Genomic DNA, 23172 nt, shown 5'->3' with positions numbered 1-23172 from the left:
GCCCATTTAAAAACAGCATGGTGAAGGCAGATTTCGTCATACTTTCTCCTTTCCTGGGGCTCAGCCACTGTTTCATTTCTCCCACTTCCTTCTCAACACCAGAAACTTTGCAAAGAGATGCCACAGTGAGGGCACAACTATTTATCCTTATTTAGTTCTCAAGGACTGATAGCACTTTAATTTGCTGTGAGGAAGAGACAATAGGCAAATTGTCACTAACAACAAAAATTAGTCTTCAACATGTATCTTACATTAGTGACTAATCGAAGTTACAGTGGCACTGTGAAAAGCAACTTATGACTTGTCCTCACACTTACGACCATTGCAGCATACTCACAGTTATGAGATCACTATTCAGGGCTTGGCAACTGGCATGTATTTATGATGGTTTCAGCATCCCAGGGTCATGTGATTGCCATCTGCCACCTTCACAGCCAGCCTCCGACAAGCAAAGTCAATGGGGGAAACCTGATTTGCTTAATGACTGCATAATTCACTTAGCAACTGAACAACTTAACAACTTTGTCACAAACATGGCAAAACAGGTAATACCATAACATCAAGCTTGACCAGTGGTGGGATTCAAAATTTTTTACTACCAGTTCTGTGGGTATGGCTTGGTGGGCATGGCAGGAAAAGGGATACTGTAAAATCTCCATTCCCACCCCACCCCACTAACCTGCTTTCCAGCTACGTTTTCCTGTGGAGGGGAACCAAAGAAGACCCAGCCGATCAGCTGGGACTCAGGAGGCAGAGAATAGATGTGGGCGGGGCCAGTCACAGGTGGTATTTGCTGATTCTCCAAACTACTCAAAATTTCCACTACTGGTTCTCCAGAACTGGTCAGAACCTGCTGAATAACCCCTCTGGGCTTGACTCACTTAATAACCACCTTGTTTAGCAACAGAAATACTGGTCCCAATTGTGGTTGTAAGTTGAGAGCTATCTGGGGAAGATTAGGAATTTTTGCATTCAATATAAGGTCTGTGAACAGAGTTTTGTTGAAATTCCACAGATAGCAAAATCATCATCATCATCAAACTCTTGCTTCATTTAGCGTAGTCTTAATTATTCAAGAACTTTTCTGCATCCAGTGAAAGTCTGCAGCCTATTTCCACATTTCATTTCATTTCATTTATTTAATTTCTACCGTGTTTCTCATAAAATAAGGCCAGATCTTATTTTTTTTTGAGCCCCGAAAAAATGGCTAGGCCGTCTTTTCAGAGGGTGACTTAATTCCCGCCCCCCCTTGCATCTTCAGGCGGGCGGGCGGCGATGGCTTGGATGTTGACCTCGGCGTTGGTGGGGCACTTCGTATCGGGGTCAACGCAGGCAGCACCATATCTGGGTGTGCAACAAAAGTACTTCCTAATGGCAAGCCCCACCACCATTTCCCCCCCATTTAGCATGTTTTAATATAGGCCTTAATTTGGGGAGAGGGGCTTAATTTCATTTCATGCCTATAAAACATGCTGGGACTTCCTATTGGGGGAGGCCATATTGTTGGAAAAACAGGGTATATGCACCCAGCTGAACCTCAAATGCTTTGGCCACCTAATAAGAAGAGAGAACTCATTGGAAAAGAGCCTGATGTTGGGAAAGTGGAAGGCAAAAGGAGAAGGGGACTGCCAGCAGACGTGGAGAAGGTTAGATGCGATGAACATCAATTGGGGCAATTCTGAGAAACAGTGGAATTCTGGAATTCTATGGTCCATGGGGTCGCAAATAGTCGGGCACAAGTTAGTGACTGAACAACAACAACAAAAATAGTCACCAATCTCAGTCAATGATTCTGGGCAGCCTGCAATTCAATTTTATGGTTTTTTTCCCCCTTTCATTCCATTTATGATTCCCCCTCCCCACTTCTCATTCCATTGTGATTCTCGGAGGGTGCCTGGACAAGTCCCTGCAATTTTCTTGGCAAGGTTTTTCAGAAGTGATTTGCCCTGGCCTCCTTTTCTAAATCTTAAATCCCTGCTTTCATTTTGAAAATATATTGCTTTGTTTCCTGCTCTAGAAATTCTGGAAAATTCAAACAGCTGCATGTTATTTTATAATCCCTGAGATGGCCTGATTAAGCTATTGTGCTCATATGAATTGGAGATGCATTCAATTTTGGTTATATATTTGCCAGCATCGGTGCTAAGACAGTACTTATGTGTATCAGACCCATTCAAAAAATGTTGACATTTTTTGTCTAAATTTACTTGAGATTTTCCACCAACAATCCTTTCATCAATACAAATGCAAACACAGATTGACCCAACATTAAAGGACATCTGCAGAGGTTGATTAAAAAATCAAGATGTCAGTTGTGACTGCATATAGCCACCCTTACTAACATTTTTGTTTACATTTTTTGCCAATATCTACTTCAAGCAGAGGTTAAGAGAATATTGGTATTAATATAGAGTATCAAGTACTTTGCAAAAGAGTATGTGCACACCTGAAAATTCATAAAACAAGGTAGACAAGCCATTTTGAAGCTCATACCCACAGAGCTATTTTATGTTAAACTGGGTTTGTACACGATGCTTAAAGTTTTTTGTTATAATCTCCTTTCACACAAGATTAACTTGATTTGGTGAACTGGCAGCAGATGGATCATTAAAAGATATAAGTTCATTGGTTTAAGTTGGAAGGAGGCACGAGTCAGGCTTAATGCTGAATTCAGATTAAACCAGTGTGAATGCAGCAAATATGAACCCAGGATTAAAAAGCTGAAGGAGAATGGTGAATGCCATCGGTTCTGCTTTAGAATGAAGAGCTTCAAATGCAAACATCCAAAATTGGAGCTAAATAATCAGATAACCCTATATAGTCTGCTAAATACCTGCCAGCAGAGGTGGTATTCAGCAGGTTCTGACCAGTTCTAGAGAACCAGTAGCAAAATTTTTGAGTAGTTTGGAAAACGGGCAAATACCACTTCTGACAGGCCCCACCCCCATCTATTTTCTGCCTCCCGAGTCCCAGCTGATTGGCTGGGTTTTCTTTTGTTGCCCTGCACAGGAGAACGGAGCTGGAAAGCAGGTTAGTGGGGTGGGGAACAGAGGTGGTATTCAGCAGGTTCTGACCTGTTCTGGAGAACCGGTAGTGGAAATTTTGAGTAGTTTGGAGAACCAGCAAATACCACCTCTGACTGGCCCTGCCCCCATCTATTCTCTGCCTCCCAAGTCCCAGCTGATCGGCCGGGTGTTCTTTTGTTGCCCTGCACAGGAGAACGGAGCTGGAAAGCAGGTTAGTGGGGTGGGGAACAGAGGTGGTATTCAGCAGGTTCTGACCTGTTCTGGAGAACCGGTAGTGGAAATTTTGAGTAGTTTGGAGAACCAGCAAATACCACCTCTGACTGGCTCTGCCCCCATCTATTCTCTGCCTCCCAAGTCCCAGCTGATCGGCCGGGTGTTCTTTTGTTGTCCTGCACAAGAGAACAGAGCTGGAAAGCAAGTTAGTGAGGTGAGGTGAGAATGGAGATTTTACAGTATCCTTCCCCTGTCACACACACCAAGCCACGCCCACAGAACCGGTAGTAAAAAAAATTGAATCCCACCACTGCCTGCCAACTGATAAATCTATATCTTTGTCAGTGTGTACAGGTTGAGATTTTGCACCTTGAAGGCACAAGATTGTCCCCCCCCCCCCCGAGATTCTTTTTCTATTGCTGATCCTTCCTGGGATGAGGAAGCAAATAAAAAAAGCACATCGTGTCAGGTGCAGAGAAAAATCAGCAGCCACCTACACAACAGGTGCTCTGTCTCTCCTGCTGTCTCTGTTGCTGAGACATTTTCTTGTGTACAGGATGATCCTGGTGAAGACATAGCCCCCAGCCCGCCCTCCTTTCTCTAGCTTTGCAAACTGGGATCTGGGGATGGGGGATTGTGCCTCTGGGTGGAGAGCTCATACTGAATGACCAGATAGTTTTTCCCATAGCAAAAATACAGGTAGCCCTTGACTTACAAGCATTGGTTTACTGACTGCTCAGAGTTACAAAGGCACTGAAAAAGTAACATGACCAGTCCTCATATTTATGATCATTGCAGCATCCCTACAGTCACGTGACCAAAATGTGGGTGCTTGGAAACCTTATATCTGACGGTGGCAGCATCCCAGGGTATTGCCCTTTGCAACCTTCCCAGCTGGCTTCCAACAAGCAAAGTTAAAGGGGAGGAAGCCAAATCCACTTGATTCACTGAAGAGTGCCAACGATTCACTTAACAAACTGATTTAAAAAGTTGTAAATTTAGGCACCACTTACTTAATCCTCTTGTTTAGCAACAGAAATTCTTGGTCCCAATTGTGGTTTTAAGCTGAGGACTACCAGCTTGCAGGTAAAGTTCAATAAAGCTTTCAGGTCCTTTGAACCTTTTGCCTTTATTGGTTAAACAGTTGAAAAGATAAAAGGGCTTTTTTCCCCTCTAAATATGAGCTGATGGCCAAATGCCTGGAATTTGATCATGTGACCAGAAGAGGAAGCAACATAAAATCTTCCAAACCAGTTTTTTGGGGGAGTGGTGGTGGTGTAGCTTTGAATTGCAACAGCATTTAGGCTTATATTCTCAAAGATCCTTCTCAACCTGGGCACCCTTTTTTTGAACTATTACCATCTGGCAGACAGTAAGGATAATAAAAACAAGGACAGATAGGCTGAAAAACAGCTTCTATCCCAGGGCAGTAGCTCTGTTGAATTCTACTGTATAGTGCAGTGTTGCTGTGGTGTCGGAGGTTTTCAATTCAGCGTGTGGAGTGTGAAGGATGTGTGTTTGTGTTTATTTTCATGGTCATGAGATGCACTGAAGATGGTGTTTGATTTTGTTGTATGAGGTGCAATGACAATAAAGTAAACTAAACTAAACTAAATATACCACTTCACAGTACTTTACAGCCCTCTCTAAGCAGTTTATAGAGTCACAGCATATTGCCCCAAACAATTTGGGTCCTCATTTTACTGACTCAGAAGGATGGAAGGCTGAGTTAACCTTGAGCCTGGTGAGATTTGAACTGCCAAATTGCAGGCAGCCAGCAAGCAGCTGAAGTAGCCTGCAGTACTGCATTCTAACCACTGTGCCACGTTAGAATGGTTACTTAGCAATGAAGGGCTACCTGTAGTAAAAACATACTTTATATCCCCCACTCTCAATGATTGACCATCATTTCTGTCTTCTCTGACAAGAAGAATCACCGGCTAATATATACAATTCCTGCTCCATTGGTGTGCACTATAGTTCCTTCTTCTTGTGTGTACCTTTGTTTAACAGAGACTTGATCCATATACAGTGGTACTTGCGTACTCAACTGCTTTGAAACTCATCAAATTTGGTAGTCAACACATTTTGATTCAAAAGTTTTGTCCTGGTACTTAGAGTAGAATAGAAAAACAGAGTTGGAAGGGACCTTGTAGGTCATCTAGTCCAACCCGCTGCTCAAGCAGGAGACCTTGGCTTATACCATTTCTGACAGCTGTCCAGTCTCTTCTTGAAAGCTTCCAGTGATGAAGCTCCCACAACTTCTGAAGACAAGCTGTTCCATTGGTTGATTGTTCTCACTGTCAGAAAAGTTCTCCTTATTTCTAGGTTGAATTATTCCTTGATCAGTTTTCATCCATTTTTCCTTGTCTGGCTTTCAGGTGCTTTGGAAAATAGCTTGATCCTTTCCTCTTTGTGGTATCCCTTCAAATATTGGAAGACTGCTATCATGTTTCCCCTGATCCTTCTCTTCACTAGACTAGCCATGCCCAGTGTGGTAACATATGTTATTAATCATTTTCTGTAAGTCCTTTGTACAGCCATAAAGATAAGGATATGCAGGCATTTCTGGTGGGAGTAGGAATACTTTTACGCAGGAGTGTCTTATCCTGTTATCTGCAGGCTTAGAAGGAACAGGGAAATTAGTGATAATTATAGGTATACAGCAAGGACTTTCGTCAGCGGGATCTTCTATGCCTGTATGCTATTATCTTGTCGAGGTCATTTGTTTTCTGAATCTTCAATAAATGCTGCTGCCTGAGTTCGCTCAGGGCTGGCATTTGCTCAGACGGTTCCCTGCGTCTCATTTCAAGTGCCAGACCACCACAGCCCAGTTCCTATAATCGTTCATATGTTTTAGCCCCCAGTCCCCTAATCATCCTGGTTGCTCTTCTCTGTACTTTTTCTAGAGTCTCAACATCTTTTTTATAGTGTGGTGACCAAAACTGGACGCAGTATTTTAGGTGTGGTCTTACTCAGGGAAGGGATTCAAATTTTTTAACAACCGGTTCTGTGGGCATGGCTTAGTTGGTGGGTGTGGCTTGGTGGTCATGTGACTGGGTGGACATGGCTTGGTGATCATGTTATTGGCTGGGCGTGGCCAACTCAATATCACTCACAACGAGGTGCACATCTCCTCACCTGGCCTCTCATGACTGTGGGAATGCTGCAACAGTCTTAAGTGTGAAAAATGGTCATAAATCACTTTTTTCAGTGCCATTGTAACTTTGAATGGTCCCTCCACACAAGCAAAGTACCAGCAAAGGAGGAAAAAAAACCTTCAGAGAAGTTCCAGAGACAGGAAGTCTAGTCCTGCCAAGAATATAATAAGGGTTAACGGAGAGGCAGTTTCTGTAAGCAACACCAGAATGTTTCCTTCCTGCCTTCCTTACAGGATTAGGCCAGTAATTTCTTCTAACAACCGGTTCTCCAAACTACTTAGAATGTTAACAACCGGTTCTAGTGAATAGATGCAAACTGTTAGAATCCCACCCCTGGTCTTACTGAGGCTTTATAGAGTGAAATTAATGCCTCACATGATTTTGATTGAATTCCTCTGTTAATGCAATTTAGGATTGCATTGGCTTTCACTCATCATTTGTTTAATACTCAATGCACAAGCTGGAACTTGTCAGTGTTGGCTGCCTTATGACTCATTACATTATTCCTTATGGGAAAAATGTGTTTGGTACTCATCATTTTTGGTACCCATCATGCTTCCCGGAACCAATTAATGATGAGTACTGAAGTACCACTGTATAATTAACTGCTCCCAAAACATCCAAGGCCTATTTCAGTGGAAAACTGAAGGAACGGGAACTAATTATTCCTCAGATTTGAAATACTCCTTGAATAAACACTTGGAAGCAACCTTCCTTTTCCATAAGAGATCCAGCATCTTACCAAGCCCTTTTCTTTGGAAGAAAAACAAAATACCAATTTTCTTTTAAAATATTCTTTGAAAATTTAGTTGTCAATAGCAGAAGTGCACAGACTCTGGAGTTCAGGAAACAGGGAACTCGCCAAAGCTTTGGGGTTAGGCCAAAGTTGCTGCTGGTTGTAATTTTGATGTGTTAGAACAGAAATATTAGTATGTTCAAGAAAAGCTGTTAATTATATTTAAATTTAAATTACTTTGTTTAAACACAATTTACATCATACGGTCTTCTGGCTTTTCTATTGAGTACTGAATATAAACCTGAAAACTGTGTTTTGTTAATTCAAAGGGGTGAGAGATGCTTTTTGCATGGATCCAGTTATACAGAGCAATGTTTCTCAACCTCAGCAACTTTACAATGTGTGGACTTCAACTCCAAGAAATTCCCTAGGTAATATTCCTCCAGAATTCAATTCTTGAAATTAAAATACACGCATCTTAAAAGTTGCTGAGGTTGAAAATACTGATATAGAAGTTTGATTCTGCAGCCTGGTCATCTGAAGTGGTATGATAGTCAAACGAGGAAGATCCAGATTGAAATTCTCAGAGCTGCTATTATTATTTTGTTTTTAGACAAAAATATCCCTTAAAAGTTGACGGGATAAAACAAAGACAGAAGGAGAGCTGTTCATGCCTTCTCATAGATCCTTGAAATAAAGATGAAGTGGATTTTTTTAAGTATTCCAAAATAACTTTCTTCCATACAGCTTGTCTGACAAATTCTACCTCCTTTCTTTCACATTTATTATTCTATTTTTAATCTTCCACTTGCTTTTTTGCATTGCCGAGTATACGCGCAGACAAATACACACGTATGCACATTTAGTAAATGCACTGAAAACCAAGGCAATGCATCTTATTTCCTCTTTATGTTTTTTATGAACCTGTATAAAGAAACACACTATTTTTCACCCGAAATGAGTTCTGGGCTTTAAGAATTTCCATTCTCACCTATCTAATTCTCCTTGCTAAGAGAGAAAAAGCCAGCCAAAGAACTAGTGTAGCGTGTTGCATTAGACACAATATTGGATTTAAACCAGAAAGTGTGGTGTCCACATTTATACCATCCACTGGGAGGAAACAAATCTCATCTCCAGTGCAAAGCTTTGTTTTTCCTGTGAAACTTCTCCAAGAAGCCATGCTTAGGAGAATTGTGGGTTTATGCATCATGGAACCAGGTTGATATTCCGTTGGGCCTTTGTCCTGTTCTCCTCATCACCTTCTTTGCCAATGAAATGTATACAAGGGAGAGAAAAGCTGAGCCAGATGCCCGTTTTCAACTGCTTGCTACTTTTAAATGCACCTTTGGGAAGGTGTAATTTCCAACATGTAGCAGGCTCTTTGTAAAAGGATCTCTTCCTCCTCCTCCTCCTCCTCCTCCTGCACAGCTGGCACACCATCAGCCAAGTCTACAATTAACAGCTCTCCACAATGTCTGACTTGCAAGCAATACATCAGTTTGGGCTCGGCACCGAAAATAGCAACTCCCCGGGAAGGCGTGATTGCAGAGAATCAGGGAAAGCTGCAGCTCAACCCCCCCCCTCTTCCCAACGCAAGTTGATTTCCCCAGCAGTTGTGGCGCAAGATCTGCCGCCCAAGGATCACACCTCTACTTGGGGATGACGAAGATCTGCTGCTGTGGCTCAGAGGGTTCCTCGGCGGCAACGCAAGGCCTATTTATCCTGGGGGCCAGCTCCATCAATCATATTTTGGAGAGGGACTGAAATCTAAGCCTGTGTGAAGCACCGTCATGGCCAGTTCATGCAGCACCCATCTGACAACCCTCTCAGGCTTAGCTCTATGGGGCATCCAGTTACTCTGGAGAAACTCATGTCCTATGAGGGAAATCACTGTTTCCAAGGCTGGCTTGGAGGGCAGCTATCCTGGGCAGAGGTGGTATTTCAGCAGGTTCTGACTAATTCTGGAGAACTGGTAGCGGAAATTTTGAGTAGTTTGGAGAACCTGCAAATCCCACCTCTGACAGGCCCCGCCCCCACCTATTCTTTGCCTCCCATTGAGTCCCAGCTGATTGGCTGGATCTTCTTTGGTTGTCCTGCACAGGAGAACGGAGCTGGAAAGCAGGTTAGTGGGGTGGGGAGGGAATGGAGATGATACAGTATCCTTCCCCTGCCACGCCCACCAAGCCACGCCCACAGAACTGGTAGTAAAAAAAATTGAATCCCACCACTGATTCCTGGGACTCATCTTTTCTTTTTTAAAAAAGATTTTTAAATCCACCTTTATTATTGTTTTTTTTTAGAAATAATTCGAGGCAGCAAGCATACATAATATTCTTCCCTCCTATTTTCTCCACCCTGTGAGGTGGGTCGGGCTGAGAGTGAGTGACTGGCCCAAAGTCACCCAGCCAGTTTTCCTGCCTAAAGCGGGACTAGAACTCATCGCCTCCTCGTTTCTAGGCTACCATTTTTAACCACCTCAGCAAACTGGCTCTTCATTTGATTCCTGTCCTGGTTTGCTGCCTGAAATAGCCGCATCTGTCTGCCCAATCCAAGACATCAACAAATCAGAAACAGCCATGGTTCAGCATTTCCTTCTTCCTTTCTTGGTATATTTATATTTTATAATGCCTTGTTTAAAACTTTTCAATACAGCCTCGCAGTTCAATACGGCCCCACAGGAAAGAAAAGCCCCCTGATTGACAGCTAAAACAATTGCATACAATCGTCAGAAGCTCAGCCTCCAAGTCCAAGGCCCGAAGTATTTTAAGGAGAAGAAATCATGGGCAGGAGCTTCTCCCAACTTCTAGCTCTCCAGATGTTTTGGACTATAATTAGTGCAATTTAGTTGAGTTTTCTTTACTTTACTTTATTGTCATTGCACCTGTACAATGAAATTAAGCGCCATCTTCAGTGTACATTATATCTATAAAAATAGAACACAAGCACACATCCTTCACATTCTATACAATTGAATTGAAAACCCCTGATATTGCATTAATATTGCACTATACAGTAGAAATCAATATAGTTACTGCTCTGGGATAGAAGCTGTTTTTCAGCCTATTTGTCCTTTTTTATTATCCTGTACCGTCTGCCAGATGGCAATAGTTTTAAAAAAAGGGTGAACCCTAGAATATCAGACCTTTGATCCAGTTGATCAGGGTGGCCTTCAAAAATTTTAGCAACAGGTTCTCTGCCTGGTTGCTGGGTGGGCGTAGCCATGGTGGGCGTGGCCTAGTTGGCCTCCTGCATCATGGTGACGGCGGCGGGGGGGTGTTTTTACCCTCCCTGGGCTCTGGAGGCTTTCCCTGAGCCTACAAGAGGGCAAAAACAGCCTCCTCGGGTTCCAGAGGGTCTCTGGAAGCCCATTTCCGGCCTTCCCAAACTTCCGGGAGGCCCGTTTTTTGCCCTCCCTGAGCTTCCATGCCTGCCCTGCACTTACCTGCATCTAAAGCAGGCCTCATGGAGACTCCTGGGTGGGGAGGGGAGGGGCGGGGTGGCCAGGGCCATCCAGGAGTGGGATTTGGGGGTTCTCCAAACTGTGCAGAATCTTAGCTAGAGGATCTCCCAAACCCCTGCGAACCCGTAGCAGCCCACTCCTGCGGTTGGTGACCATTTGATTGGTGGCATAGTCTGAAGCCAACTGGGAGTGTAAATCCATACATCTCAAAGTGGCCAAGGTTGGAAACCCCTCCTCTAGCTGGATTTGTCTTAAGAAGATAGGCAACCTTCTTCACCTCAAATGCAATTATTTGGATACATACGGTAGCACATCCTCTGCTGGAAATCTGCACATCATCCTTCACCCACTAAAACTTTGGGTGAGGCTTAGGAAGCTCTGCCAACAGCTGCTGCCAAATTAAATGGAGTAATAGGACAACAAGTGGGAATTCATTGTGAGAAGTAATTCTTGAACTATGTTAAAATTTATTTCAGAGGATCCTCCCACTTTCGGGAGCGCAGCCTTCAGCACCTCACTCAAAATCCTTCTCACTCTTGTACACCCCATCTCACTGTAATCTCTCTCTTTCTCTATTTATCTCTTTCTCTTTCTCTCTGTCTCTCTCTCTCTCTCTCTCTCTCTCTCACACACACACACACACACATCTATCATTCTCTATCATCTCTATCTATCTATCTATCTATCATCTATCTATTATCTATCTATTATCTATCTATTATCTACTGCATCTACCCTGTCCATCCACCCATCCATCCATCTATCGTATCTATTATCTACTGTATCTACCATTTATCCGTCTATCCATCTCTATCTATCTATCTATCTATCTATCTATCTATCTATCTATCTATCTATCTATCTATCTATCTATCATATTTCTATACCAGCTATCCTATTTAACTGACTCTGGTTGGTTTACAAAGACCATCATACAATAATATAAAAATGTTACTAAAAAGCACAGATAAAAAAAAAACTTAAAATACAAGATAAAAAGTAAAAAAATCAAAGTTGAAAAAGTAATAAGGCTAAAATACTAAGAGCTCTCTTTAATTAAGAAGTCTTGGATCACATAAGCAGAGAATTATTTTTATACCATCAGCTAATATTAATCGGAAATGCCAGAAGCAGAACCCATGAATCTGATGCCAATCCACCAAGCCAGACCGAAGGGATGCCAAACTTGATATTAAAGCATAGACCTCTCTCTACATTGTCACATACAATTTCATGGAATCGGGCCCATTTTCAATTTTTTTGCCCCACCGGAGAGAAATGTTTATTATTTTGTGGGTTTTGTATATGAGTTATCTGAAAAAGATACTGACCCCTTTCCAACCCTAATCTAAACAGGCTCTAGGTTCACACATGATATTTAAGAATGAACTACATTAGCAAAACCGAATTCCTATGTTCATTCCATTCATGCTCACATTAACTACATTATGGTTTAATATAATGGATCAGTAGTTTATCCAATACACTAGGCCTCTACATTCTGCCTCAGAAATTATCCAACCCCATACAGTATTAGCCTAACCTAATCTAGTCTGTTGTTGTATAAATATAGTTAATGGATGCATTCACACAACTTGCTTTAACTGATTTAACCCATTTTCTGACTTTTCATACTATTTTCATCCATAAATTATCCAAATGCCCCTTGGCTTCCATGACATGCTAAGGTACAAAAGGCAAACCAAGGTGAACATTAACCAAATGTAGTTTGGTGTATTGGATGAACACAACTGGGGTGTAAGAGCTAGGCTGAAGAGGAGAGAAGCAAGTTATTGGTGTGATAATAAAAAAGGGGGGACATGATGATATTGCATGTTTATGACACAATTGCACAAATAATTGGCACAAATTACATAATTCATATTGTTTGCACTACAACATGATTCAGGTGACATCACTTGCCACCCTGCAGAGGTCCATAAAGGGTGCAGGAATAAGGCATGTTCCCACTGGGGGTTGAAAAAGAGTTGCTTACACTTTAGTTCTCAGGCTCTGTGTGTGTGTGTGTGTGTGTGTGTGTGTGTGTGTGTGTGTGCTGATCCATCAAATTTATATAGCTGCCCATCTCATGTATGTGACTGGGCAACCTAAACTAAACAAAATAATGTAAACAATGTTTAATGATTGTTTAAAAACAATTCAAATATGAATAAGACCATGGGAGAATCCTATATTCAGGATCTGTCTGTGGCAAGTAACTTCTCCCTTAACTTCATTAAATTTGCTTTTTTTTTTTGTAATGAAGTAGCTGCCTGGAGACCAGCTATGTCTTTATGCAAGGAGCCAATTGAGACTCGCACTATCCTACTGTGTGGACAGCTGTTTTGGGATGCCACCCATCAATGCCCCATCAAAGTGATTAGTAGCATTCAGTTTAAATTGCTAGATTCCAGAGGATTGAGTGGGAGGTGTGAGCCATTGCCTTCTTTTTTTAGGAAATCAGATGAACGATCCATCAGGCCCAGACTTCTGACAGGCAGCAGTGCCTCCAAATCTCAAACTGGGTGTCTTTCCTACCGTTAAAGTACTGATTCCCAAACTTTTGCCTTCATTACTCCAAACTAGTTATCACAAAGTCTTATCAAACTTCCAGGGCTGGAGAAAGTCCAGAAATATTTCACAAGAAGAGTTCTACACTCCTCTACTCGTTGCAGAATACCTTATGCCACCAGACTTGAAATTCTAGACCTAGAAAACCTATAACTACGCCGCCTTCGGTCCGATCTAAGTATAGTATGTAAAATCATACATTGCAATGTCCTACCTGTCAATGAATACTTCAGCTTCAACCATAACAATACAAGAGTACACAATAGATACAAACTCAAGGTTAATCACACCAAACTTGATTGCAGGAAATAAGACTTCAGCAACAGAGTGGTGAATGTCTGGAATACTCTACCTGACTCTGTGGTTTCTTCCCCTAACCCCAAAAACTTTAACCTTAGACTGTCTACTATTGACCTCACCCCTTTCCTAAGAGGTCTGTAGGGGGTGTGCATAAGTGCACCAACGTGCCTACCGTCCCTGTCCTATTGTTTCTTTTATTTTTCTTATATGTATCCATTTCATGGATTCATATCTATGTTTATTCTTATACCTATTCTTATACCACTGTAATGTCAAACAGCTGCTGAACAAATGATCGTAACTCGAGGACTACCTGTATTATAAAAACAGTTATCAACGAATGATTTTTAATTCATTTCAACTAACTACCATTGGTAATTTCATTAAGTTTCATCCACCACATGAATTCAACTAGCTAGACTTGAGGAGAACGGACATTCAACCATTTATTGCAAGTCAGATGCCACACCGTTCAGCTGTGTTATCACACTTTGATACATCAGCTTAACACCTAGAAGACAAATTGGAGCCTCTTGCCGAGCTTACTTAGAAATAACTTTTGTTACTCTGCCTTAGTGTATTTGTGAATCCAACCCACGAAACCAATTTATGGCTCAGTGTCTTGGGCAAATCTAGAAAACAGGTTAATTGAAGTAACCAAGTTAATCATATTGTGCAAGTCCAGACACTTTGTAGAAGCACTGGAAAAATACCTAACATGTTTAGGACAGCATTTCTGATATCTCAGATGGCATTGTAATAAAATTTTTAAAAAATGAGAATCTATTTGGGTCAGAAAGCAGGATTGTCAAGAAGAATTTGTGGTTGGGGGCAGCTGGAAAATCTATGTCAACTAATGCCACAGCAAGTCCATTTATCACTGTGACTGCATTATTAGGCCATTGTCTCCTGATTAAATGCATTTTTATTTTAATGATGCTTGTGGTTTCAGCTGGCTCTGAAGAGCTTTATTGCAATTGCTTAGGAGAAGCCAGGCCAAGGAAGAATATTAGTGTTGTGGTCTCTAACAAAAGACCCCCATCGGTCCTGGAAGAAGCATTTATAAGACAGCAGTGGCTTGATGAGGCTGATAATCCAACACCCGCCCAAATCAGGTCTGCGGGAGATTTAAGCTCCTTGGTTGAGTTGAAGGTTGTGGAGTGCAATGGTTAAGATGGTGAACTGGGACTCGGATTATTCAGTCCTCACTCAACTTTAGAAACCAGTTTAGAGAGATGTGCAAAGCAGGCCAAGGGACATGCGTAGATCTGAACTAGAAAACCTCCCTCAACTTCTGCCCTTGTGATTGAAATGATCGATCTAAATTGGCCTGTTGGTTTTCCATTTCAAATGAATGTGTGATCCAGCTTCCTTGGGAAACTCATTTTAAGATACCGGCCAAACAAATGACAATCCCAGTGTTTGTCCTCAAGGGAAACCTTGGTTTAAAAAGGACACCATTCTAGCCCTTCTTGAAGTCTCAGCTTTTCCTTAGACTCACCAGTGGTGGATGTGCCTCTTCTTTAATGCCAGGCATGACAATTTGCAATGCATTTATGTGCATATGAACCTACTGTTATTTCACGCATTCATTTTAAACTGTTGGGAACAGATCTCAAGAACAGCTGCGTTCTTCTACAGTAATGTCTCTTTATAGCACAGAAAAGATCTTTTTTTTTCTTTTGCCTCAAAGGATGTGATGGGGCTTCTTTAAATCCTTCAGCATCATGTAAAGAAGATTTGTGACTCTTGATACAAGAAGGGAAACATTAATGAGCAAGTTTCAATTGTCATAGAATTGGAGGATATTGCTAAGATCTGCATTGTCCAACTGGCTACCCAAAATAAGATGAGTGAGGCCATAAACAGATATGGTAGCAACAAGTTTAAAAGGCTTTGAATGGAATATGGGGCTCTTAATTGCAAAATGTTGTTTGTGAGTCTTTTCTTGAAGGCATCTTGGTAGTTGAATGCAGTTACTACTATAGAGGGGTATCTTGGAGTCCTAGTGGATAGCCAATTAAATATGAGCCAGCAGTGTGTTGCAACTGCCAAAAAAGCCAACACCATCCTAGGCCCTAGGCTGCAATTTACAGAGGGATAGAATCAAAATCACGTGAAGTGTTAGCACCAGTTTATAATGCCTTGGTAAGGCCACACTTTGAATACGGCATTCAGTTTTCACAGTATAAAAAAGATGCTAAGACTCTGGGAAGAGTGCAGAGAAGAGCAACAAAGGTGATTAGGGGATTAGAGACTAAAATGTCTTGGTTCACTTCCTTCCTCTGCGGCTGCTCTCAGTCAGTGCTGATAGGAGGGGAGAGAACCAACCCTCGCCCACTGCTTTACGGGGTTCCGCAGGGCTCGGTACTCTCTCCACTCCTGTTCAACATTTATAAGAAACTGCTGGGTGAGATCATCCATTCCCATGGACTGAGGTATCACCAATATGCTGATGATACTCAGCTGTATGTCTCAGCCTGTGGTGAGTTAAGTGTTGCTGAGTCCTCCCTCTCGCAGTGCCTGGAGGCTGTTAGGGGCTGGATGGGGAGCAACAGGCGAGTGGCTCTGGGTTTGGGGTTTGTTGGTTCAGGGACAATTGCCACCTTTGGTCTTGGATGGGGTGGCACTACCCCAAACAGACCCTGTGCGTAATCTAGGGGTTTTCCTGGACTCACGACTCCTATTCGAAGAACAGGTGGTGGTGGTGGTCATGGACAGGAGGGCCTTTGTGCAACTGTGGGTTGTGCATCAGTTACGCCCTTTCCTGGACCAGCAGTCCCTGCTCACAGTCACTCATGCCCTGGTCATTTCCCGTCTTGATTATTGCAACACGCTCTACATGGGGCTGCCCTTGAAGAGCATCCGGAAGTTCCAGTTGGTGCAAAATGAAGCGGCCTGCATGGTTTTATGCAGACCCCAGTGTGCACATGTATCACCTCTCCTGCAGGAACTGCATTGATTGCCAATTTGCTTCCGGGTGCAATTCAAGGTGCTGGTTGTCACCTTTAAAGCCCTTCATGGCTTGGGTCCGGGTTATCTGAGGAAACGTCTCTTGCCAGTGACATCTACCCGACCCATTAGAGCGAGGAGGCAGGGAATGCTACAGGTCCCACCCCTGAGGGATATACACCTGGTGGGACCTAGAAGAAGGGCCTTCTCTGTGGTGGCTCCGTCTCTCTGGAACATCATCCCACCCAGAAATTAGAATGGCCCTCTCATTAATACTATTCCAAAAGGCACTGGAGACCTGGTTTTGCCAGCGGGCCTGGGGAACCCAGAGAGGGATGGAACCCATCAAATAGCTAGTGCCATCTGCTGTCGTCAGGGTGGTGGTGGGGGAGCTGGTTTTTGTTTTGTTTTGTTTTCCCAAATTTTGTTCTATTGTACTTTACTAATTTATTTGATTCTTATTGTTTTTGTTTTTGTTTTAAATATGATTTGACATTATGTAAGCTGCCTCGAGTCGCCATGGGTGAATAGACAGCAATATAAATCAAATAAATAAATAAATAAATAAATAAATAAATAAATATATATGAAGAACAGTTGCAGGAATTGGGTATGTCTAGTTTAATGAAAAGAAGGACTAGGGTAATATGACAGTAGTGTTCTGATATTTGAGGGGCTGCCCTAAAGAAAGGGGGTCAAGCTATTCTCCAAAGCACCTGAAGGCAGGACAAGAAGCCATGGGTGGAAACTAATCAAAGAGAGAAGCAACCTAGAACTAAGAAGAAATTTCCTGACAGTGAGAACAGTTAATCAGTGGAACTGCTTACCTCCCGCAGTTGTGGGTGCTCCAACACTGGAGGTTTTAAAGAAGAGATTAAGCAACCATTTGTCTGAAATGGTGTAAGGTTTCCTGCTTGAGCAGGGGGTTGGACTAGAAGACCTCCAAGGTCCCTTCCAACTCTGTTATTCCATTATTTCAAGTGGTAATATTTGGGCATAATTCTGACTGGTCCAGTGAAGTGCATGTACATCTTGCCATTTAGAAAAAGAAGCTTTCTCTGGTTTGAGGGGTCCTTGGTACTCTCTGAGCTTCGTTTTTTTTTCTTTCTTGCAGACATTCCATTATCCGAACTAGGAAACTCACAATGTTACCTAGTTTGGGTAATGTAATGTCTGCAAGAAAACAGCCAAGCTCAGAGAGCACCAAAGACCTCTCATTTCAACCCTGAGCTCCAAATGTTCTTCATTGGTTTCTCTGGTTTGGGATCCAGCTCAAAGTGCTAGTTTTTACATCCCTCAATAGCAAGGGAACCACCTATTAAGGGAGTATCTATTCCCATATCAACCTACCTGAGCTTTGAGATTTTCTATGAAAGCCCTTCTCTCTTTTAATTGTATACATTCAACGATGAAGTACCAGTTGCCTTCCTTCCAAGCAAATCTGCCAGCTGCAAGGGTGCTAACACTTGGTATGGGTGGAGGGGAGGAAGAAGTCTCCAACATTAACATCAAGCCACACGGTGAACAAGCCATAATGTAAAGTTTCTCCATAGTTTCATTTACAAGCCAGAGAAATCTATCTGTTGATTTTCTGCTTAGCAACCCCGTAGAGAGGTCTCATTCCCTAGCCAATGTTTAAGGGGCAAATGAAATCAGCTTTATGTTACAATTTATCATTGAGAAAATATATACATGCCTCTTAAGACTAAGTCATCATAACTTTGAAATTAAATACGGTCATAAAACTAAGTGAGCTTCAATAGATTAGCAAAGAACAATGATTGGACAGCCACTTTGGTCTAGTAGTTAAGGCATCAGGCTAGAAACCAGGAGACTTTGAATTCCAGTCCTGCTTTAGGCATGAAAGCTGGCTGAATGACTTTGGGCCAATCACATTCTCTCAGCCCAACCCACCTCACAGGGTTGTTGTTGTAGGGTATATAGGGAGAGGAATGAGTATTTGTTATGTTTGCCCCCTTGATTTATTTATGAATAACAATACAGGTGGGATATAAATAAATAAATAAAATGCTAATTTGTTGTAACAATAAGATATGCATTTTAAAAAGAGTTAACAGTTCTTGCTCAAATAATACTGTAATTCCAGGAAAGTTTTTAAAAAATGCAGGAATGACCTCAAAAGAACGGAGAGTAAATGTGCTACTTCTCTTTCAGAAATCCAGAATATGGAGAAATAAAGATCACTTCTATATTTTCTTCCTTCAGAAATGCATGTTGCTGCTTTGGTGCCTGCCCAATTCTGTCCACCCCACCTAGTCCTTGCCGATGCTCTCATAGCTTAAAGCAATGTTATTCAACCTTACACATTGGTCCTTCAACTATCCGGTGGTAGTGATGGATGAGGAGGATCATAATAAAAAAAAATACCTGCCACGAGAATGAAGAAGACTAAAAAAAAAAATTGTAGGAGGTGAGATTTAGCTATTTCAAAACTGCATTATATCAGGCTCCCTATTGCAGATGTGAATACATCTAAAACAAATATAAGGGTTGGGAGTTTTTCAAGGAAAGGTTAGGTTACAACTATTTTAATAAATGAATCATTTTTTCAAAATTAAGCAAAACAACAACCTCTTCCAGGTAGCCTTTTCTGCAGCGTTGTTTGTAGTATGTTAAGGTTTCAGATTTAAAAGGAGGAGAAGGAAAAGGAAAGCAGAGGAAAACTGTGTCTAAATCCTTTAAAAAGAGCCAAAATGGAGTCACCCTTTCCCAATAGCTGTGCTTCTTTTCTCAACGCTGATATAGCTGCTGGCTTTCTGGAAAGAGTCCTCCACCACTCGTTCATTCATAAATTGTTCCCAGAAAGCACCTGTCGCCAGAGGCTGCGACACACCTAACCTCATGTGACAGCTCCGATTTATAGATTTTGCAACTGTGATGAATGCTTAAGGACCTGGAACCTTGCTGTGTGTTCTTGGCCCCACATATCTTACAAACATAGCCCCTGCCCCACCAAGCTTTGCAGAAAGCCATTTTCTTCAATCTCCACATTTGGGCGTGCGGTTCACCACCTTCTCAATGTGATCCTAAGCCGTTCTGTGCCTGATATATACAGAGCACTCATCGACTGAAAATCAGGACCAAGCACTGCAAATGTCGAATTATGAGGAAGTCATGAGGAGGGGGTTCACCCTGTCTCATTTCTGCTGATGAAGAGCTTAGCTTTGAGGTTCACAAGGTAATAGAGAAGGAGTTGCTTTATTTAATTTTGAGACAGAATCCAGAATCAAAGCTGGTAGGGTACTTTAAATGACTCCAATTACCTGGCCACCCTACCATGCAAACAGATCTTTCTGCAAGGAAGTAAATGAGAAGGAGCAAGGGGAGGATGGAGGGAGCCATTTTAAGCTTGAAACAACAACAGCTTCCTTGCGCCTGTCACATTTTAAGCTATATAGAATATACAATAACTGAGTTGGAAGGGACCTTGGAGGTCTTTTAGTCCAACCCCTGTTCAAGCAGGGAGCCCACTACCATTCCAGACAAATAGCTGCCTAATCTTTTCTTAAAAGCCTCAAGTGATGGAGCATCCACAACTTCTGGAGGCAAGATTGATTGTCCTCACTAACATCTTAGTTATCATTTTATTGATGGTTCATGCCATGGTTTGGTTGGCCCATGTTATTCCTTTTAACATCCCCAAGTCACACATCATCATTGGAGCTGGTCAAGAAGAGATTGGACAGCCATTTTTCCAGAATGGTATAAGGTTTCCTGTTGAGCCAGGGGTTGGACTAGAAGACCTCCAAGGTCCTTTCTTCTTTGTGATACTGTTGAATCAAACTCAAGTAGAAAAGTTGAGGATGCTCCATCACTGGAGGTGGTCAAGAAGAGATTGGACAGCCATTTGTCCAGAATGGTATAGGGTTTCTTGTTCAATTATGGGGTTGGACTATAAGACCTCCAAGATCCCTTCCAACTCTTGTTATTCTATTCTGTAAGTCTTCCCTAACAGGCCCCTTTTGTGAATGAAGAGAGCTCTGGGAATTGTGAAGAGTAGAATGTTCTCTCCAGAGCTCTGAAGGGATCAGCTAATGAAGACATTGTTGTCAAGGCAGCAGAATTTTTGCATCTTCTTTTTTTTTTAATTTAAACACACACAAACACACACACACACACACATGCACGCACAGAGCAAATGTTTAACATGGAGCTAAATATTTTACCCAAAGGGAAAGACTTGGTTAAACTGCAGATCAGATTATTTGCTTATGAAATGGTTAGTATTTAACCCGGTAGTAACCACGCTGGGAATTAACCTGCGCTTTTGATCCTTGCTGGTCTCCCTGTAATTCCTACCATGTTCCCAGTGGCTGAGTTAGCACAACATGCTATTGGCAAAGTAATACATTGCATTCTGGTTTCACATTATAGCCTGCTTTTTACAGCATGCTGTGAGAATGACTGGGTTCCCACACTCCAATTGAGTGTGTTTGTGCAAAGCTAGAGGATGTACACCTTCCAAATTCTAGCTCTAAATGAATTTTCCCTCCTTTATTTTGGAGATTGCAGCCTAAGAATTGTTTTTCCTGTTAAGACCAGATACCATCAAGTTTTTTTCCCCCAAAGACAACCTACTATTTTGAAGATGCCCACAAATAGGGCATGAAGATATCACCATCTTCTATTTGTCGTTCCCAGAATGAGGTTTATGTTGTAGATGGAATATGAATCAAGGCAGGGAAGTGGGTTCAAATCTGTGCTCAGCTCTGAACTCTGCAGAGTGACCTTGGGTCAACCATTAATCTACCATGCAGGATTGTTGTGGGATCACAAGGCAGAAAGATACAACCACAAATAAATCAATCTGATTTTGGGAAATAGACAGCTTCTGTTATGAGGAGTCTTTCAGATCCCTTTAAGATCAAGACCATCTTCTATGAAGTTTTCTTTTTTATATATGATGCTTATAATGGTGACTGGTATCATGTCTTGCCCTAAATAGAGAATTCCATACAAGAGTTTGTTGGGACTAGTTCCAAATATCAGTCCAAACCATCATTCTTTTCACAAGTCTAGCCAGCCAGAAAACTCACTAATAGGTTTTGTAGGTGCATAGCCAGCTCCAGTTTAGGTGCAGCATTTGACCATCAGGTGGTATACTGCATCTGCTATGGAGGATCCACAAAAAAATCTTGGCTAATAACCCACTCCTGCATTTAGGTGGCTTTGCCTAAACAACTGCCCATCATAACATCATGTAGTGAGTAATGTTCTAACTCAAACAATATAAAACAATAATACAGAATATTATTATCATGCTGTGCCTTTTACATCTTTCTTCCCTTGGAAAGGGAAGAATGATTTTTAAAACTTCATTTTATGGGGACTGAGATTCAAAAAGCTGAAGAGCAAAGGATGGCATCAAGAAACGATAAGCCAAGACTGCTCATTTTTTCATCATCATCATCATCATCATCATCATCATCCTCTGCCTTTGGAAAATCAAGAAGTGTGAAACCACGCTTCTCTGCTAACAGGAGGTAGGAGGTTGTAAAATGAATTCAGCATCTCAATTAGCCCACGAGAAAGATAGGAAAAGATTTTGCCCATGTTCCATCTGCCCATCCAACGTCTAAGTACCATGTGAAACCAAATGCTGAAATTGTTAAAGTGGCATGAGCTGGCCCCATCGAATGTGGACACACACACTGACATAGAGAAAGCCTGAAATCCGTCAACCTGTACCACACCCCAAAATGCTGGATTGAATTAGCACCTATTGGAGAAAAAGGCAAGAGAAGCCTTTGCTTCAAAGGTTAAGTTTAAACACCTCTTTGCTAGATGGAATCTGAGCAGAAGACATTCCATCCCTCCCATCCCATATCAGCATCACGGACATGCCTTCACTGTCCCATGCCTTGGTATTTCCACTGAGGCTAGTCCAGAAATGGCCACCTCCCCATTGCCTCGTTGACAGCTATATATTTCTGCCTCTCTCCTGTTCTGCACAAAAACGGCACCCTCAAATCTCCAAAAACAAAAAACAAAAACATAGGATGGAAGTGAGGTTGCCTTACCTCCAACGCAAAGCAAAGACATGGCATAGGCGCTCTCCCTCTCCCTCTCGCTTTCAAGGCGGCTGTTCTAAAGCAGATTTGGCTTTACAGCGTGGGGAGCTGCTTGGAAAAGGAAGGGTGTGTTGCGTTGTTGCGAAATGGCATCCTTCTCTGAAGGGCCGCCGACTGCTCCTCCTTCTCGTGCCTTAGTGAAAGCCAGCCATTTTGCTTCAGCACCACGGCCTGTGGATAGCTCCCGACGTCAGGATGATGAAAAAAAAAAACCAGAGCGTGGGGCGGGAGAGAGAGAGAGAGAGAGAGCGAGAGAGAGAGAGGAAGGCGGGGGCCACTGGATCGGCTGAGCGTTTGCATCTTTAAGATGCAACCTCTCTGTGTCGGCTCGGAGGCAATCTCCGAGCCTCGATTCTCTTAAGGAAGCTTCCAAAATGCTCGTCTTTCGCATTTCAATCCAGGTGGAGGATTTTCCAGTTTTCAGAGTGGCACTGATAAGGTTGGACTCCTTATCAATCACGGTTCCGGTTTTAAATTTTGTTCCTGCCGCTGGCATTTCTTTCTGCCTTCCCTTTTCCTTCTGTGTGAATGGTGCATATGTGGGAAGAGATCAAATGCTGGATAAAGAGGAAGGAGAAGGAGATTACTTCATAATGACAAATTGGTTTGATGCCCCCCCCCCCGCAATATCTCATGAATGACCTGGAGACACAACACACAC

General features: G+C 42.3%; 1 protein-coding gene across 1 annotated transcript in view; it reads right to left on the bottom strand.

Moving 5' to 3' along the window:
* LOC113434965 (protein unc-13 homolog A) overlaps positions 1-22682 on the bottom strand; it is a 128702-nt gene extending 106020 nt beyond the window's left edge. The window contains 1 exon segment of the mRNA XM_087922771.1: positions 22461-22682. Within this exon segment, the coding sequence (XP_087778897.1) occupies positions 22461-22482 (22 nt within the window). The 5' untranslated portion in view covers positions 22483-22682.
* Between the last annotated feature and the right edge of the window lie 490 nt (positions 22683-23172).

Source organism: Pseudonaja textilis, chromosome 1, assembly GCF_049901715.1.
Source record: "Pseudonaja textilis isolate UNSWEBS1 chromosome 1, rPseTex1.2, whole genome shotgun sequence".
Taxonomy (NCBI): Eukaryota; Metazoa; Chordata; class Lepidosauria; order Squamata; family Elapidae; genus Pseudonaja; species Pseudonaja textilis.
Note: the sequence above shows the minus strand (reverse complement) of the source record. Positions and strands in the feature narration are given on the sequence as shown.